We start from the raw sequence: 20,430 nt of genomic DNA on the forward strand, positions 1-20,430 counted from the left end.
CAGCTTCTTCCTTAAAGATGGAGTGCCATGATATTTTTCAACCCTAAAACCTGATCATAAGGTATTATTATTATGTAAGGATTTTTTTCAACAAAAAGAAAGTGTACAGTAAGTGTTAAAATGTTGTTTTTATGTAGACACACCCACCAGTTCATTAAGTATACCTGGTTCTCACCTTAGCACCTCCTCCACCACCTTAGCACCACCCACCTGTCCTAGTCCCTCCTCCTCCTCATGCCCACACCTGTTGTGTTATGATAATGAGGGGGAAGGTATGGCTTTGTGATGTCACTAAAGCGCTGTTTCTCTATTGGCACGTTTGACCCTCAAGGTTTCAGCCTCCAGGAAGAAACTCCAAATAGTCAGAAAAGACATAAAACACCATAAAAACACCACCGGGGGGCTTAATGAAGTTCTATCAACCTCATAGACACATGAAAAACAGAAAAAGTGCAAAACCATGGCACCAGCTCTTTAAAAAATGAGTGTCTTTCCCACCTCCCCAACTGGCCGCAGAACATTTATATACATTATGATCGCTTGTCAGACCGTTGGTAAACACAAAGGGGATCACTGTTCGCCGTGAAGAGAAAAATAATTTATAACCGGCACCGCGCCTTCCTTTGTTAGAGCACGTTGAAAGACGGTGTCTAGCCGAATCCAGGACAAAATAAAATGTAAAAGTGATTGAAGAAACACAACCCCCCTCACACATTAGAAGGACGATGTCAGTCACCAGAAGCAGGGACGTGTGTTTTCACCAAGTTCATTACACGGCTTGGTTGAATGGTCGATTCTGATTGGTCAATCACTGAATTTAAAGGTGTGTTATTTCTGGATAATGACCGATGAGGTCAATAACAGACCGCTGTCTAATCAAAGACTCAGAGCACCTGGCTGCGCTGCTTGTTTTTATGCTGTATATCCAACACGACAGCCATGTAAACAAACACACCATGGCATTTACAGCTAAACGTTGCTCTCAAGCGAGAAATAGACCATGCAGTAACCGAAAATGTATTCTATTTGATCAACACTTCCTGGTTGTTTTCCGAGGCGACCGCGTCGTGCTGGATGGACGGCCGCACCTGGCATAAATTTATGGAATACTTTCATTACTGTAAGCAAGGAAATACTTAGTTTTGTTGTTACTTTAGGGTCAATTTATACATTTATTCATTAAGTAGCCATGTAATAAGCGGGATAATGACGGCGAGCCGGTCATTGTTTAGAAATAAACCACTTCAGGTCGATTAAAACCCTCGACTTCAGCTCAGGGTTAATCACCCTGTCTGAGTTTATTCCTCAACAATGCCCGGCTTGCCGTCCATTATCCCTTTGCTTAACATTCATTAGAAGGACAATATCGGTCACCAGAAGCAGGGAAGTGTGTTTTCAATGAGTCTAACATGGTACAATTGCAATTTAGCGACAAACTGAATGCTAAATAAATAATGTGTGCGTGTGTGTTGTGTGTGTGTATAGATAACAGAAAAGGTGTATCTTCCCGAGTACTGCCCCCTGTGGTTACACCCCGCCCACCTGGCCCAGCCGTTCCTACCTCCACCCGCCCGGTGAGTACCAGCCAAGACAAATGGGAAAGCAAGACCCGTATAATATCCACTTTACTTCCCGTATCTGTGTGACGTAGGTGACCGCCTCTTTAAGACAATGGTTCTCAAACCTTTTTCAAGCCTAAGGACCCCCAAATTGTATTATGTGTATGTATTTGGCCACGGACTCCCATCTGAAAATGTTTTGTGCCAGGGACCCCCAGAAGATAAGATAAAAATCTCAAAGAAGAAGGTCAACACCTTGTTAGAGTGGGAACCCCTCAGTGACAGGCTAATCAGAGCCCGCTTCAACTCCAAGCACTGCAAACTCTCCATCATTCAGTGTTATGCACCAACTAATGAAACGGAGGAAAAGGAAAAAGATGACTGGTACGAGGAGTTACAGCAAGCAGTCAACAAAGTTCCTCAGCATGACCTGCTACTGATCGTGGGGGATATCAATGCCAAAGTTGGCAATGACAATACCAGCTGTGAGCACCATATTCGTAAAATCTGCCGCATCTTATGGCCTGAGAAGATCTCAAATAAAGAGCTGCACAGAATGACCAGGTATCGTGTCAGAAATCAAACGCCGTCGTCTACAATGGCTGGGACATGTGCTCCGAATGGCCCAGGATCTAATCCCAAAGGTTGCACTGAGATGGACCCCAACAGGGAAAAGGAGTCAAGGTCGACCCAAAACCACCTGGCGACGAACCGTGACAGCTGAGCTTCAGGAGATGAACCTTACGCGGGGCGAGGCACAACATGCAGCACAAGACAGGTCCCGATGGAGGCAGATCGTCGAAGCCTTATGTCCCACTTGGGACGAAGAGGATTAAGCTAAGCTAAGAAGCAGGTTGGATTCTATTCATTCCAATGGGAGAGTGAACATGAACACAGCTTCTGCACCATTCTTTAGATTCTTGGTCACAGAACCAATGATTTTGGACCCAGTCGCCACAAGCCACACAATCTTCCCAACATTCTGACACACAATTTTTCACAGAGACCTTTCTCTGTCCCAGCAACACACTCTCATGAGATCTAGCACCAGTAAACATAGGACGTTGGCGAGATCTGCCGCCCACTTAGGAGACCATTTGTGTACCATTTTGCCTCTATAGTGGTTCAAATTGGGACGGCGGATCTTCCTAAATATCCACCGTCTTTGGTACTAGAGGCCTGCAAGCCTGTCAGGCGTCTGTAACTTAGAGAGTGTACAAATGGAGCCAAATGGACCCTATATAGAGGTCCATATGGTTCCACTTGTACACTCTCAGAGTTACAGACCTGTAAGGGTCCATTGGGAACCCTGTCAAAGAACCCTCAAAATAGTGTGTGTGTGTGTGTGTGTGTGTGTGTGTGTGTGTGTGTGTGTGTGTGTGTGTGTGTGTGTGTGTGTGTGTGTGTGTGTGTGTGTGTGTGTGTGTGTGTGTGTGTGTGTGTGTGTGTGTGTGTGTGTGTGTGTGCGCGCGCGTGCGTGTGTCTACTTGGTCTCTGTCTCATAGGCAGGCTGTGGACACTTCAGAAACCTGCCTACCAGTGACATCATCGTTAGGCTTTTTTCCTTTTTTTTAAACAAGATATAATTTTTTTTTTTTTTTTTTACGCAAGAACGATGGCTTCCATTATAACAGTGTTTCTCAACCTTTTCAGACTGCAACCGCCCAAAATAATAATATTTGAACTGGGGACCCCCCATTATGTTTGACTCCGTTCCACAGGCTCACAACGTCTCGCGTTGCCTCTTTCTTATATTATTTGACAATTTGGCCAATGTTTTCCATCATATAAGCATTAATGAGGACCAATTATATGAAGATATGATTGGAAATGGGGTGGGTTTAGTGTGTTTCATGTTTTAGAGTTTCTGCTTTAGAACGAACAGAACTAACCGTCAATTAAAGATTAGTTTCATTTTAGGTATACTTTGCACTTGTTTTGTACTTGTTTTGTAGTCCTGTTTTGTATAATATGCTTGCTCTAACTGTATTGTAAACATGTTTTGTTTAATGTAGTTTTAACGTTATTCGTCAGGGACTGAGGATGTACAGTAAGTTAGCATTCTTGCTAAGTCCAATATAAACAAAGCCTCCTTCTGTAACTGCCCTTCATTATACAGCATTGGAGTGCACTGTTCATTGATATATGTTGTCCCTCTCAAATAAAAAACAAACAAACAAACAAACAAACGCAAATAAATAGAACGGACCACTTGTTAACTTTACCGCTGTTTCTCTTTCAGGGAGGGCAACATTCATGGAGGTAGGCTGCTACACACACATGCATGCATGCATGCATGCACACACACACACACACACACACACACACACACACACACACACACACACACACACACACACACACACACACACACACACACACACACACATACTGTCATGTTCTCTCTTTCAGACCTCTGGTGTCTCCTGTGCCCTCCACCTCTGTGAGCAGGAGTAACTCCTCTGTCAGGACGCCTCCTAGGTCAGCAAATTTTTACAATTTACTCATGTACGCAATATAGGAGAGCATACAAGGACACACATATTAAAGGTACAGATAAGGTTACATTCACAAAATCATGGTATCCAAAGTCGGCTGTGATGGCGTCACAATGACTGATTTCTACTTAGCTGCTGCATGCCGAAAATAGCCGATCTACAAGCTCACGCGTGAGCTTGTAGATCGGCTATTTTCGGAGCGTGACACCCATGCGCATCCAAGCATAAAATGACTTGTCTTAGTTCTACTGGATCTTTTCTCAACTGGTCCCTCCCTAATAAAGGTCTAATTTTTATTTGTTGACAAAATTGTCAATATATAGTTTTAGTCATCATAGCTTATTTATTTATTTTTTATTTCGTTTTCGTCAGTGAAAAAAGGTAGTTGACAAACATTTTTCGTCATAGTTGTAGTCAATGAAATTAACACAGTTTTTAACTCGTACTGCCTGGACCTTTAAAAAACGTCAATAAAGTATTCAATCAATCAATCAATTAATCAATTAAAGTATATGAGTAACTATAACTCATTGGCATCATTTTCTGTTTCAGTTTTGTTCCTGCGGTGAGGAACGAGGTAAGTCTCTGATTGGACAGATATGCTTGTATGTCATTGTGATGATGTCATCATCAATATGTCACCCATGTTGATTTGTTGTGTCTGTTCTCCGTCCTCAGGCACAACAGGAAGGTAAGTCTGTCTGTCTGTCTGTCTGTCTGTCTGTCTGTCTGTCTGTCTGTATACAACTATCAGCATGTTAACAATTTTATTTAACTTTATACAGTGTTCAAAATGGCTAAATGTGTAAAAAAAAACACACATACAAACAAACATTAGACCAGTGGTTATCAAAGTGTGTTGAGCTCTTGATCACATTAAATATCCTCATTTAAAAAATGCATATTAAACATTAATTAGCCAATTGAAAATACCCCAGAATATATTCTCTGTAGGAAATTCTCCTCCTCTCCTCTCCTCTCCTCTCCTCTCCTCTCCTCTCCTCAGACATGCCTCGCAAACATCACACCTTTCCGCTTCCTGCTTCCCACAACAAGGAACTGCCCCGCCGCCGTGGGCTCACTGGACTCCCACCCCGAAACGCTGACAGGTACACACACACACACACACACACACACACACACACACACACACACACACACACACACACACACACACACACACACACACACACACACACCCAGTGTGAAGAAAGTGGTGCCTTTGATGAGTTAATTTCATTAAGCTATATGAAGTAGAGGAACTGTGTGTGTGTGTGTGTGTGTGTGTGTGTGTGTGTGTGTGTGTGTGTGTGTGTGTGTGTGTGTGTGTGTGTGTGTGTGTGTGTGTGTGTGTGTGTGTGTGTGTGTGTGTGTGTGTGTGTTGTGCTTTTACAGTCTTCCTCCCAGTTTGCCAGCTGTCGGTTCTCTGTATATATATCTATATATATCTATATCTATATCTATATCTATATATCTATATATCTATATATCTATATATCTATATATCTATATATATATATATATAATTATTATGTTATTATTATTATTTGTGTGTGTGTGTGTGTGGGTGGGAGCAACCCGATCTCCAGAGATTACCGTAACATTGCACGGAACGAGTGCACTTCATTCCGTGGATAGCCGCCTCGGAACCCCCAAATTGCGTGCATATGTGACAAAACCATTTCGGAGGCGCGCAGTCACAGGCGCGCAGTCACCCCGTGAAGGACCACCGAGGGAGCTAAGGCGACCGAGTTGCCGTCCTGAACGGTGTGACGTTCGCCTGTGCCTACTCAGCGCCGTTTGAGTTATGTACCGATAGGCACAGAATCGTAAATTTTGTTGTGGGGACTGCTCTGCTTCCGGGTTTTTCCGGGTTGCGACTGGTTACGCCCACCGTGGGACTCGCCGTACATATGCACGCAATTTCGGGGTTTCTAGGCGACTATCCACGGAATGAAGTGCACTCGTTCCGTGCAATGTTACGGTAATCTCTGGAGATCAGGCTGGTGGGAGAGTGGGGGGCTACCACATAAAAAATACTGTCATTTAAATACTTTCCACCTGTACAGTTGTAGCGCTGCCACACATGTGTAAAAGAGGATTTAGTTTTATAATGGCATTTAAAAGTTTATGCCTATGAATTAAAATATTCCTTATATTAACGCCATCCTTTAAGGGTAAGGTCCTATCTTTTGTGATGTCTGTTTTCATTTTGTTATTGTTTGGGGGGTTTAAATGTTTATGCTTTCATTTTGATGTATTGTGATTGATTGATTGACATTGATTGACGGGTCTGTCTGGGAATGACTGACGCACCATATAGCGTGCGGAAGCTGCCGGCTCGCGGCCCCGAAACGAGACAACAAACCGACAGGGAGTCCACGGGAGACCTGGTCCAGTTTGATTATTTATTTGTCTAGTTCTAAGCTATAGGTGGAAAATAGCAAAGGCCACATTAACTGTCAATACTCGCCGTGTAAAGGGAAGAGCCACGGGACATTCTTCTGACTGGTGAGACCGTTTATATTTTGTTTATATCCAGCGTGGATTACTTTTCTTTTCTCCGTGGAGATCCGAGCTTTTTGGATTATACCGCTTCTGGAGTGGATTAAGTTTCTTTTGGATTTCTTTTGGATTACTTTTTTCGTGCTGTTTGGGGAGCGTTTGGAGACGCTACACGGAACTATATTGGAACAATAGGAGCGTGCGCGCGAGCGTGCGCGAGACGCGGACTTTACCGTCGGCCGCTTCATGATCTGCTATATTTGGGCAATGCATGTATTATTTTCCTGTCATTAAGGAGTAGATAAAAGGGTTAAAATTGACACAAACTTTCGTGCTTTATTTCTGGCTGTGTTTATTTGCTGTATATTTATTGAAGTGCACTACTCTCAGCCTAATCAATTGTATCTGAAGAGATCATTCACAACCCGTGATTTAAAAATTAGTAATAGTCAAATATATAATATCTGACCGTTACATATGGTGGCCCGTACGGGGAATGATTTAAATTGATTTTGTTTGTTTGTTTTGTATTGAACATTGAACAATATGGCAGAACACCCAGTAGATACAGCCGAAGTTATTGCTGCTCCCTCTACTCCAGTGAATGAAAGTATGCCTTTATTTGCTGACCCAGATTTCACTGCAGGACCTTTTGTCACAAGGAGAAATCCTACTGATGAAATATCCTCTTTGTTGAGTGATTTGTACATAGAAAATGACGAAGTTAAAGCACCTGGTGAAAATGACGATGATAATGATGGTGATGATGACGATGATGATGATGATGATGATGACGATGAGGGGGATGATGATGGTGATGGGGTTGAGGCTGAATCAAATGTCACTGGTGACAGACAGGGAATACAGTATGTTACACAGGCTGATTTTGGGCAGCTTAAAGACCAAGTGAATGCTATGAGGGCTGATTATGGGGAACTTAAAGGTGAGGTGAATTCTCTGAAGGAACAGGTGGTTAAGCTGGAAACTGAGTTCAGAGATTCTGTAGACAGTGCCCTGAATAGAGAGACCCACCTAAGGAGATCCATTGACACTGCCCTAGCCAAGGTGGACGAGGGAACTACGGCAAGCATACAGAGACTAGAAAGAGAGACAGTGAACTGTATGTTACGTAGGGATGACAAATGGAAGAAGGAGCTTGGTAGCTTAAGACCAACAAGCACGCCTGTGGCAAACCGAACCAGGACTGTAGCGGTTTCGACAGATGTCAGCTCCATAGCACCCCCTAGATCCCATAGTCTGCCTGGTGCACATTCACTCTCCTCTCCGTCGTACTCCAAACCTCCCGTGAAGTTGGAGTTTCCTACATTCGGCGCCACGACTGAAACTTCGGATGTCCTTGCCTTCGTCGAGGAGTGTGAGAACTTCCTTGGGCTCAGACCCCTCTCCAACCCGGAACTCTTAGGAGCACTGTCTTCTGTCTTCAAGGGGCCAGCACTCAGCTGGTGGAAGGCTGAAAAAAGCCAAGTTCAGGACTGGGTCTCATTTAAGAATGCCTTCATGTCTGCTTTCCTTCCCTCTGACTACATGACTGAAGTAGAGGAGAGATTGAGGGCCATGGTGCAGAAACCAGAACAATGTCTCAGGGACTTTGCTTATGATTATCGTGCACTATGTCTCAAGTGGAAGCGAGACATGCCAGAGGACGAGATAGTGAGACGCATCCTGAGTAACCTCAACCCGAAAGTGGCTGGCTGCCTGAGGGGGACGGTGACGACAGTGACCCAGCTGGTGAAAGTGGGTTCCATGGTGGAGAAGGACTTCTCAGGGTCCCAGGAGTACTGGCAGAGGGTGAAGGCAAGTACCGAAAAACAGGGGAAGAAGGAGAAGAAACAGTCTCAGAAAACAGCAGAGCTTTCAGTAGTACAACACCAGGGCTACAAAAAGAAAGAACCCAGGATCCTGTTAGTCCCAGTTACCATCAAGGGAATATCAGTAGAAGCCGTTGTGGACACTGGGAGTTCATACACGCTGATTAAGGAAAGTCTGTGGAAGCGGATCATGTTACCCGACGAAACCCTCTTACCGGCAGAGAGACAGGAATTTGTCCTAGCCGATGGAACAGCTCACCAAGCAGTGGGAAAGATAGGTCTCTGCTTCGACTGGCACGGTATGAAAACTACTATCGACACCCATGTGATGCAGGACCACCATCTTGTGTTCCCATTAATCCTTGGGCTGGACCTCCTTTCTGAAACCGGTGCCATTCTTGATCTGGCTAAGAAGAGGTATGGGTTGAAATCAGGTAAAGGTTACACCTATTATCCATTCTTATGCCAGAACCCCAACTCCAGCTTGTGGGACAAGTCTCCCTCCGTCATGTACCAACCAGGCATTCGCCTCTACTACGCCTTACCACCAGGGGAGATGAGAAGTTGCTGGGCTTCCACTGTCCAGAGAGAGTCAGTGGCACCCTACGACACGGACAGCCCGGAGGAGCTACACCAGCTCATGGGAGACTGGCCCACCGTCACCTCCAGTAGACTGGGGAAGACGTCGGTGGAGAAACACACCATCTTCCTGCAGGATGAAGTGCCGGTGCGATCCAAGGTTTATCGTGTCTCCCCTCTGAAGAAGAAGGTCATCGAAGACCATGTGGAGAGAATGCTCGTGGATGGAATCATTGAGCCGTCGCAGTCAGCTTGGTCATCCCCTGTGGTCCTAGTAAACAAACCTGATGGATCCTATAGGTTTTGTGTGGACTATAGGCGAGTCAATGCCAAGACCTTACCAGACGCTTACCCGATGCCCATCATTCACGACATCCTTGAATCCCTGGAAGGTGCCTCCTGGTTCAGTTCTTTGGACTTGCAGTCTGGTTACTGGCAGGTGGCAATGGCAGAGGAGAGCAAGCCGAAGACTGCTTTCATAACATCTCTTGGCCTGTTCCAGTTTAAGGCCATGCCATTCGGTCTGCGGAATGCGGCAGCCTCCTTTCAACGTTTGATGGAGAGGGTCTTGGCGGAGTTGAGAGGAAAGCTATGCTTCGTGTACATTGATGACATCATTGTGTATTCTCGCTCCAAAGAGCAGCATCTTCGGGACTTAGAATCTGTCTTTCAGAAGTTGCATGCTGCCAATCTCAGCCTCAACATGAAAAAGTGCCACTTCTTCAAGCGAGAACTGAAGTTTCTTGGACACATTGTCTCCAACCGAGGCGTGGAGGTCGATCCATCCAAGACCCAAGCTGTGTCGGACTACCCTGTCCCTCGGGACCTGAAAGCCGTACAGCGTTTCTTGGGCCTTGCGGGATGGTATCACAAATTCATACCCCGGTTTGCGGACATGGCAGCTCCACTAAACAACCTCAAGAGGAAGGGAGTGGAATGGAACTGGACCATGGAGTGCCAGGATAGCATGGACGCTCTGAAACAGGCGTTGCAGAGTACACCGGTGTTGGCTCAACACAATACCGCCCTGCCATTCCAGGTACATACGGACGCCAGCGAAGTGGGTCTCGGAGCCATCCTCTCCCAAATCACCGAGGATGGTGAGCACGTAATATCTTACGCGTCGAGGGGACTCCGAGGCCCAGAGCGGAATTATTCCACTTCGGAGAAGGAGTGCCTGGCAGTGGTCTGGGCGGTGGAAAAATGGAGGCACTATCTGGAGGGACCAGAGTTCAATGTCTTCACCGACCACGCTGCACTGTCCTGGGCTTTCAACTGTCCGAAGACCACATCTCGGCTGACTCGGTGGACACTCCGTTTGCAGCAATTCACCTTCAAGGTTCATTATCGGAAGGGTTGTCTGAACGCCGCTCCGGATGCACTGTCCAGATCTTATGAACCACTCTCAATTCACTCATCACCCTGTCTGGTCATCTCCTCCAAAAGCCACTCTGACCTACCGACCACCTTGGCAGAATTGGCCCAGGCACAGGAGAAAGACCAGGTAGTATGTGACTTGAGGAGGGACATCGGTCAGTCAACATCTCCGCCGGATCGCATCGGCTTCTTCGAACACCAAGGGGTATTGTACCGAAGAGTTCCGGTGAAAAACCAGGGAGAAAAATGGCAGTTGGTTGTTCCTCAGTCTTTGGTGCCAGAATTCCTTCGGTACTTCCATGACAATCCCTTGGGTGGCCATCTGGGCAGGCTGAAGACCCTGTTGAGAGTGCTGGAGGTGGCTTGGTGGGCAAATGTCCGCAAAGACGTATGGGATCATACGAAGACCTGTGCCACCTGTCAACAGTACAAGGCAGACAACACCAAACCGTCAGGGTTACTGCAGAGCACCCAAGTCACCGCACCCGGGGTGATGCTGGGAATCGACCTCATGGGTCCATTCCCAAGGAGCAAAAGCGGAAACTGTTACCTTCTGGTGGTGGTGGACTATTACTCCAAGTGGGTGGAGATGTTCCCCTTGAGAGACAGCAAAACACCTCGTCTCATCAAGATCCTCAGGGAGGAAATCTTCACCCGCTGGGGTGTGCCATTGTACCTGGTTTCGGACAGAGGACCGCAATTCACTGCCAACTTGCTGATGGACCTCTGCAAGGCTTGGGGTGTTGTCCAGAAGCTCACCACCAGTTACCATCCGCAGACTAATCTTACAGAGCGTGTCAACCGGACACTGAAAACCATGATTGCATCATTCGTCGGCCAGCATCATAACACCTGGGACCAGTGGCTACCGGAGTTCCGTTTTGCCCTCAACACCGCCCAACAGGAGACTACAGGCAAAGTCCCTGCTGAGCTTGCCTTGGGCAGGAAGCTCCAAGGACCACTGGAGAGGCTGATAAACAAACCACCGTCTCCGGAACAGCAAGCCGCTTACGATCTGGTGGAGAGACAGCAGAAGATGGCGGAGGAGGTCAGGAGGAGAGTGGGTGTGCACCAGGCTAGACAAGCTAGGTATTATAATGCCCGCCGGAAAGATGCGCACTTCCAGCCGGGTGACCTAGTCTGGGTCAGGACGCATCCTCTCTCAAAAGCCAGTGACAAGTTCTCAGCTAAGCTTGCGCCGAAGTGGGAAGGGCCAGCTAAAATACTGAGAAAATTAGGGCCGGTAAATTACCGAATAGGATGGAATAACCCACCTGATAAACAGGACACAATAAATGTGGTCAACATAAAAAAGTTCTATGGCACCTCACCCTAGAAGCCGCTGGCTGGAGGGGGGGTCTATGTAGCGCTGCCACACATGTGTAAAAGAGGATTTAGTTTTATAATGGCATTTAAAAGTTTATGCCTATGAATTAAAATATTCCTTATATTAACGCCATCCTTTAAGGGTAAGGTCCTATCTTTTGTGATGTCTGTTTTCATTTTGTTATTGTTTGGGGGGTTTAAATGTTTATGCTTTCATTTTGATGTATTGTGATTGATTGATTGACATTGATTGACGGGTCTGTCTGGGAATGACTGACGCACCATATAGCGTGCGGAAGCTGCCGGCTCGCGGCCCCGAAACGAGACAACAAACCGACAGGGAGTCCACGGGAGACCTGGTCCAGTTTGATTATTTATTTGTCTAGTTCTAAGCTATAGGTGGAAAATAGCAAAGGCCACATTAACTGTCAATACTCGCCGTGTAAAGGGAAGAGCCACGGGACATTCTTCTGACTGGTGAGACCGTTTATATTTTGTTTATATCCAGCGTGGATTACTTTTCTTTTCTCCGTGGAGATCCGAGCTTTTTGGATTATACCGCTTCTGGAGTGGATTAAGTTTCTTTTGGATTTCTTTTGGATTACTTTTTTCGTGCTGTTTGGGGAGCGTTTGGAGACGCTACACGGAACTATATTGGAACAATAGGAGCGTGCGCGCGAGCGTGCGCGAGACGCGGACTTTACCGTCGGCCGCTTCATGATCTGCTATATTTGGGCAATGCATGTATTATTTTCCTGTCATTAAGGAGTAGATAAAAGGGTTAAAATTGACACAAACTTTCGTGCTTTATTTCTGGCTGTGTTTATTTGCTGTATATTTATTGAAGTGCACTACTCTCAGCCTAATCAATTGTATCTGAAGAGATCATTCACAACCCGTGATTTAAAAATTAGTAATAGTCAAATATATAATATCTGACCGTTACACAGTTACAGATATATCATAGATTATGACATAATGTCATAATAATATGTGTTTCTCATTTTTTCTCCCTCCTCTTTCTATGTCCCTTTGTCTTTTCTATCATTGTCTTTCTCTCAGGTGGGACTCCATCACAGCCCTCCCTCTCTCTGCAGCAGACATGAGGAAGTCTTGGCATAAAGACGTCACACACGACAACCGGGACTTCAGGGTCTGCTTGCTGTGAGTGTTCATCACACAGAAAGCAGAACCAATACAATGTGTTCAGTTCTCACCATCTTCTTGACCCCAGACCAGCTGAGCAATTATCACTTATTGAATGATGAGTTGAAACTGAGGTCTGACTTTGTCTCTTTCATTCTCTGTGTGTTGGTGAGCAGTGTAGAGGACATGTCAACAGGAGACCCAGCTGAGGACATTAAAGACCTGGTGACGGATGCTCAGAACATAGAGAGGAACATATATGAGTCAGCTAACGGCAAGGTAAGAATCTAATATTCTCTCCATGACATATATTTACATGCTCTAATGACTACATGAACTACAATGTAGCGAGTAACGAATGTCTAACATTTAACTTCATTCAGTGACATAAAAACAATTAAATAATAAAAGAACTGTCTCATAATGTTCAAAAATGTGTTTAAAATAAGGATGCCAGGTAACCACATGAACCCACCTCAGAATCCTTATTCTGAGGTGAACATTCAACAAAAATAGCCGATCTACAAGCTTACAATGCATCATAATGTGAGCTTTTAGATCAGCTATTTTCGGCAAACAAAGGTTTGTGTTAAACATTGGGCCTAGTACAGAGCCCCGGGGGACACCGTTCAACTATGTATAAAGGGTTAATTTGGTTATTGTTGTTGTCGGGCAGAAACCTCTCCATGTCCATACATTAATGCTGTTTTTCATCATACAAGAGTGCCACTCAAAAGTAGTGAAAATAGCAGATATACAAGCTCACAACGTGTCGCAATGTGACACATTGTGAGCTTGTAGATCAGCTCTATGAACTATTTAAACCCTATATACTTAAATTGAACGGGTCCCTCAGGGGTATATTCTTGGTCCCTTACCTTTTTCCCTCAGCAGCTCTGATAGCAGCTCTACAAGCTCATTGTGAGCTTATAGAGCTGCTATTTTCACATAATGTTTGCCCCAGAATAGAGAACCTATTGTTCATGTGGTTAACAGTGTTCTACTTACATTACAATGTATACTTGTACCTGGTGAGGTACCTGCCTGTCTTTTATTTTGGAAGTAAAAGTTAATTCCAACCAATGTTAATGATGTAGCTTGACTCTCATTGTCTGTTGATGTGTGAAATACAGGAGGAATATAGGAAACTGATGGAAGAGAAGAGGTCTGAGCTGGAGAAGAGTTGGAAGAGTAGGGGTAAGATTCTAGCCACACACACACACACACACACACACACACACACACACACACACACACACACACACACACACACACACACACACACACACACACACACACACACACACACACACACACACACACACACAATAATACTTTGTTCACCAGGGTCCCCTTCCATTCTCCCCTCTACACCAAATCTACTTCCTGAAAATAGCAGGATAGCAATAGCAATGGACCCTTTGCTAAACCCCACCCCAAAAGCGATTGTCCAATGCCAGCTTAGCAACCGTTGTTAGCCTGGCATAGGTCTGGCAAACTTTCGTCACCTGCCAATGCCATAGATGTCAATGTTACATCGCCCCCCGCACACACAATCATTTGCAACATAAATTGGCAAGAATAGGAATACCACGATAACGTAATGGTGACTATGAACCACTTACCTAAACCCGTTGCAGGCTGCTTTTCCCAAGCTGAAATCTGCACTTAAACTGCAAGGCTTCATGGCTGTGTTGTTGAACACATACACAGTTTAACGTCGGGAAAGTTAGACGACTCACTCGCCCAGGTGGTGTCAATAGTAGGCTACTAATCACCGTAATCGTAACAAAATTCAGAATCACAGCGCTGCCTGTTTCGGATTCCGCACGTTAAAGTATATTAATTCATTTGTTCGTCTATGTATTAACTGCGTCTGCTACTGCAGTCCCTGCGGTACATGAAAACTCCTGTTACAGTCAAGGATCACCTTCAACCTGGTGTTTTCTCCATTTACGTCCGTACATCTATATAAACGTTCAGATATTAATATAAAGTGCTTACCCCATGGCCACGGATGTTACAATTATGCACGGGACTCTCAAAAGTACCCGTGTATTCTGTATTGTTCAATAAAAAGCATTTTAATCCGATCAATGGCCATTCTACTCTCATCTCATGATGTATTCGAGTGCAATACACCTACCAACCGATAGGGTCACTCAGTTGAAAGCTTATGGAGAAAATGGCCACCGATCAGATTAAAATGCTTTTTATTGAACAATACGGATGATACAGGTATGTCTGAGAGCCCGTATATACATGTAACATCCGTGGCCATGGGATAAGCACTTTATATTTGAAATATGAACGTTTATGTAGATGTACGGGCCATAAATGGAGAAAGTGCAAACACCAGGTTGAAGTTCATCCATGACGGTCGTGACAGTCGACCGTCGTGTATCCATGGCTATTACTCCCTCTAACATTTCCCATGTTTTTAGTTTATTGAAATAATGTCATGCACATTTGTCCAGTGCATAGCCTACTGCAGGCCTTGTTGACTAGATTTAGAAGAGATTTGGAAGCTCTTGCTCCTGAAATGATCGATTATTTTTAAGGGGAAAAGCCATCATTTAACATGCAAGTCAATGGGTGAGAAGCAGAGATTGCCACCTCCAAGTATGATGTAAGAACAAAATGGCTACTGTGTGAATATGGTTAATTAAGTTACAGTTATTTATATACAGTCATAAAACAATGTATCAGACTTCATGTCTTCTATACTCATCATGTGTAATGAATGTTTGTTTGTTGTTTTTCTGTAGAGATAAAGTCCACGAGTCAGAGATCAACACCTTCCCTTCCTCTTGGTGACAAGGTTATTATAGTTTGGCATTTAGCATTTGATTTAATTTTTGTTTGGACTTGTCTTTTTCTTTTCTTTTTTCAATTTCAGTTTATTTTTTATTCACACATACTTACAATACAATGCAGTACATATGGAGTTTCCAGATGTTTTCAGCAGACAGACAGACAGACAGACAGACAGACAGACAGACAAACCTAGCTTAACGTACGCAGAGGTTCACATTATCTCCTCCAGCTCCCCTCTGAACACCCTGACCAACCAGTAGGACCACAGTACACATGGAGATTAACTGTGAATGACTATAATACAGTCATCGTTAATCTCCACAACTATTACAGTATGTGAAGAGAATGAACTACAAACTGTTAAAAAACAGGAAACATGTCAAATTTTCGGCCTGGCGGAGACAATGAGCATTGTGCTTTGTAAACATGTGCAGAGCAAGTTCTGTCAGGAACTCAGAGCAGTTGCTGCTGGCCGACCAATAGTTCGTCTCAGCTCCATGCTTCTATTCTCAACCAATCACATACTCACCTCATAATAGAGCACCCTATTTAAATGGGGAAGTTGCATTGCTCATTCCTTGCTTGCCTTTTGCTGATGCCTACTGCAGTGCTGCTGATGCTTGCTGCTGAGTCCCTATTGGTAGGGAAATGTAATGTGCTTTCTCAGAGTACCTAAAATCAGATCCAATTAATCGCCAAACCAAAATAAATATATTGCTAATTTTATATTGAATACAAATATGTTATCCATTCATGAGTTGTCCTTTATCCATTCATGAGTTGTCCTGACAGAAGTATCTTCGGAGCTTCATTAACAATGTAACCTTAGCCTACTTTTTTCCTTCTGCACCAAATCTCTTCACCGGAAATAGTCGATCTACAATCTCAACATGTGAAAATAGCAGATCTAAAGCTCACATTGCGTCATAATGCAACACGTTTGTAAGCTATTTCCTCTGAATGTTTGCCCCAGGATAGGGAAGCTAGGGTTAATGTGGTTAACAGTGTTCTACTTACCTAATGAGGCCCTGATCTGTTCAGTCTTTTATTTTGAAATACAGGAAGTAAAAGTTAATTCCAACCAATGTTAAGAAACAGTCTGTTAACAACTTGACTCTCTCATTGTCTGTTGATGTGTGAAATACAGTATGAATACTGGAAGCTGATGGATGAGAAGAGGTCTGACTCTGAGAGGAGGAAGAAACATTGGACGAGTATGGGTGCTGGGTACGGAATTTCAATACTTAACACTTCTACTCCAGTACAGTGTGATTATTTCACAGCTTTAGTTACTAGTTAGTTTTGCAGACTTACATGATTTCTTTGTTTACCAAACAAAAACGCATCAACCCCAATTGACGGAGTCCACCTGAACGACCTGGGCTCACATGTATTAACGGATCAAATCCAATTCACCATTCGCTATTATAGATAGATACTTTATTGATCCACAAAGGAAAATGCAGATATCCCATAGCTCATACAGGCATACATTAAGGTTAGTTAAAAAACACATCACAAAAAGAGGGTTAAACAGGTTAAAACTGAGAGAAGACAAATATAAAGAATATATTATGAATAAGCATAAAAAGCATTAAAAAGGTGTCATTGGGAATGATAATAATCCTTTGTCAGTTAAAGAGCCTAATTGCTGTTGGACAAAGGATGTTGTGGAGAGGATGACTCACATTGTCCATTATTTATTGTGTGTGCATCTCTCCACAACATCTTAGCAGGCCGGAAGGATCTATTCTGTTCGATGCCCTGCACGAATGAACGGTTCAAGAACAGTTTTGTCCCAACAGCAATTAGGCTTTTTAACTCCAAGACCAGCCGCTAGGCCTATGAATGGGACTAATCGTTTTAGTTTTAGTTTGTATGGGTCTATGTGCAATAACAAAGGATTATAATAATAATCTGTGACTCCATTCACCGAATGCCTTAGTCAAGTCCCTGTATTCCTCCTCCTGCCCATCCTTGCATCCTGGTACAACATTGTCTCTACAGAAGTTGATGTAATCAGTAGTACAGTCCACCATCCCATCGATGTCACTCGCCTGTGACTCCAGTAGTACATTCCACTCTGTGCGCTCAAAACAGAATGCCCCATTGCCTGCCCCACATGACTATTTTGGTCTCAGACCCCGGAAGCACTCCCCTCTTCTCCTACGGTCACGTTACACCCAATGAGATCCATCAATAGCCCCCTCTACTGCCCGGCTGACTGTATTAACACCATACCGGTTCATACCACATGCAGACTGTCTGGTCCTCGTTTTAACCCTTGCATTGTGTTAGAAACCTGCATCCACTTGTGGTGTTAGCGGGTCAAATTTGACCTGTGATTTAACTCAGCCCTAAAAACTAAAACAAATATTATTTTCATAAATTTTTTCGTCCCACCTCATAGCTGACTTGTTATGCATTCATATCCATTTAAACACTTTAAAAAATATTATGTTGGGTTAGGGTTAGGGTTTCATCTTTCAATATATCTAGTTTTCAATTATAAAAATGTTAAAATTCCCTTCTTATAATGAAGACAATGGATAATGATGTTATCTAGCTATAATAGAATAATTAAGAATAATAATTAGAACACACTTCCAAAAAAAATGATAATAATAATACTTGTTTTAGTTTTTTAACTTAATTTTTTTTTATATATTATTACAAATAGTGACACTAGTGGTGTTTGGGTAATTTTTGACCAGTATACCATAGAAGGTAAAAAGTCATTTATTTTTCATAAACTCAAACTTTATTTTACTCCTGAAAGCAAATGCTAATTGAGGACAAGTCTCTCTTACTCTCAAACATGTAAACATTGAATATTGACAATTTGGGGGGAATTGATCCACACTTTTCTGCCGGGTCATTTCGGCCCCTAACACCACAAGTGTCACTTTTTTGTATAGAGACCATCAGAATTAATTAAAATGATGATAAATAATTTTGTTGCGTTAAAATGGCTATTTCTGAGGATATCACGAAGCCTCGTCCCCATAAAGAAATGTAAAGGGCACTTTTTTACCTATTTAAACTTGAAAACGGGTAAAAAATTACCCTAGCACAATGGAAGGGTTAAACCACTTAGTTGCATCAACCACAATAACCTGGTTGCTATTCAACCACTACCACCACCCCCTCCTCACCCCACACACCCACAAGATTCCGGCTACTAAATCCAGAGGCAGAGGCTATGTTTTGCACCGTCCGTCCGTCCATCCGTCTAGATCTCTAAGTTGTTAATTTTCCATTTTGCATCCTTTTAAATTGTGTTTTGTTTTCCTTGCTTTGTTTAATGTATACATTTTCCATGCAGCACTTTGTAACTTCTGTTTAGAAAGGTGCTATATAAATAAAGTTATTATATTTATTATTATATTTATTATTATTATTATTATTATTATTATTATTATTATTATTATTATTATTATTATTATTATTATTATTATTATTATTATTATTATTATTATTATTACTCTTATTATTATTATTATTGATAATAATAATAATTACTTCGGGTTAGGGTTACATAATGGTAATCTCTAGGAAGAGGAAGTAGAGATTGCTAATCAATCAGTGGCTTTGTTTTCTCAGACTGATAAAAGAAAAAAAAGAATCCTCACTGTACTGTACATAAGTACGTACTGTAAGTACGTACATATATACATTTCATATTCAGAATCATTGAAGAAACATTTGTTTGATTTCAGAGGACATGACGGTGGAACAACAGACTCTAGCTATTTGTCTACGACAAGCATAGGATCATCGTCATCTGGCTATGGGTCTACGCCGAGCATAAGATCATCATATTCTGTCTATGGGTCTACGACAAGCAGAGGCACATCAGATTTTGGCTATGGGTCTACGACAAGCATAGGATCATCATACTCCGGCTATGGGTCTAGGAGGACAAGCATAGGATCATCATACTCTGGCTATGGGTCTAGGTTGAATGAAGAATCTCGAGTTCCAGACCAAATGTAAGATCACTGATCTCTTTGAACCTCAACTGGAAAGATACAAAGAACGAAACCACATTGAAATTATTTAAAATTTGACATGATTCTAACTTATTCTGTGTTTTACTAGAAAACACAAACATGACTTTAACATGAAAATATTGGACGTGAAACAGGTAGTTATTTCATATATGACAATCACAGACATTTCTTGCAAGGATCGTAATGTATTCTAATTCACAGAGTTCATTTGTGTGCTCACTGGTAAGCAAGCACACTCACATGGTCCTCCCTTTTTTTTATTTACTTAAGTAAAAGTAGCAACACCAAAATATTAAAATCCTATTGTATTGTCATCAAAATATACTTACAGTATCAAAGTAAGGTTGCATTAATGCATCACATCTTTACGCATTGTGGGCATGTAGATCCCCTATTTTCAAACAACCAAAGTATTAAATAGGCCTTAAGTGGTTAATGTATGATTGTACAAATCGGCAAAGTACCTAGTAACTATATTATTGTTGTGGAGTAAAAATTACAGCATTTTCCCCTGAGATGTAGTGGAGTAGAAGTACTCGAAAAATGTGCTCTGTGGAGCACATGTCTCCGCCAGGACAGGTATCTTATTGTGGGCCAGCAATGTTTCACGGCAATTGGACACTGCGTTCATGATTTGAGGCATTTTGTTCAAAACGGACCAATCTTTGTCAATTAGGATGGAATATGAAACATTTTACAGATCCGTCTTGATCACATGACTATCCCTTATCCCTAAACTTATTAGCCATATTTTAAAATGTTTAAAAATAGTTCAACTAGC

The 20,430-nt window shown here is 42.9% G+C and overlaps 1 protein-coding gene across 1 annotated transcript in view; it reads left to right on the forward strand.

The window, feature by feature from the left end:
* LOC308081556 (uncharacterized protein) overlaps window positions 1–19,632 on the forward strand; it is a gene marked incomplete at both ends in the record, with an annotated part of 20,300 nt that extends 668 nt beyond the window's left edge. The window contains 12 exons of the mRNA XM_080457920.1: window positions 1,486–1,574; window positions 1,854–2,123; window positions 4,011–4,040; window positions 4,610–4,634; window positions 4,736–4,748; window positions 5,064–5,166; window positions 12,736–12,837; window positions 12,996–13,098; window positions 13,953–14,016; window positions 15,588–15,640; window positions 16,784–16,863; window positions 19,356–19,632. Of these exons, the coding sequence (XP_080314046.1) occupies window positions 1,486–1,574; window positions 1,854–2,123; window positions 4,011–4,040; window positions 4,610–4,634; window positions 4,736–4,748; window positions 5,064–5,166; window positions 12,736–12,837; window positions 12,996–13,098; window positions 13,953–14,016; window positions 15,588–15,640; window positions 16,784–16,863; window positions 19,356–19,632 (1,209 nt within the window). The remainder of the gene's footprint in view (window positions 1–1,485; window positions 1,575–1,853; window positions 2,124–4,010; window positions 4,041–4,609; window positions 4,635–4,735; window positions 4,749–5,063; window positions 5,167–12,735; window positions 12,838–12,995; window positions 13,099–13,952; window positions 14,017–15,587; window positions 15,641–16,783; window positions 16,864–19,355) is intronic.
* Between the last annotated feature and the right edge of the window lie 798 nt (window positions 19,633–20,430).

The sequence above is a fragment of the Gymnoscopelus braueri genome (assembly GCF_963280865.1).
Source record: "Gymnoscopelus braueri genome assembly, contig: SCAFFOLD_438, whole genome shotgun sequence".
Taxonomy (NCBI): Eukaryota; Metazoa; Chordata; class Actinopteri; order Myctophiformes; family Myctophidae; genus Gymnoscopelus; species Gymnoscopelus braueri.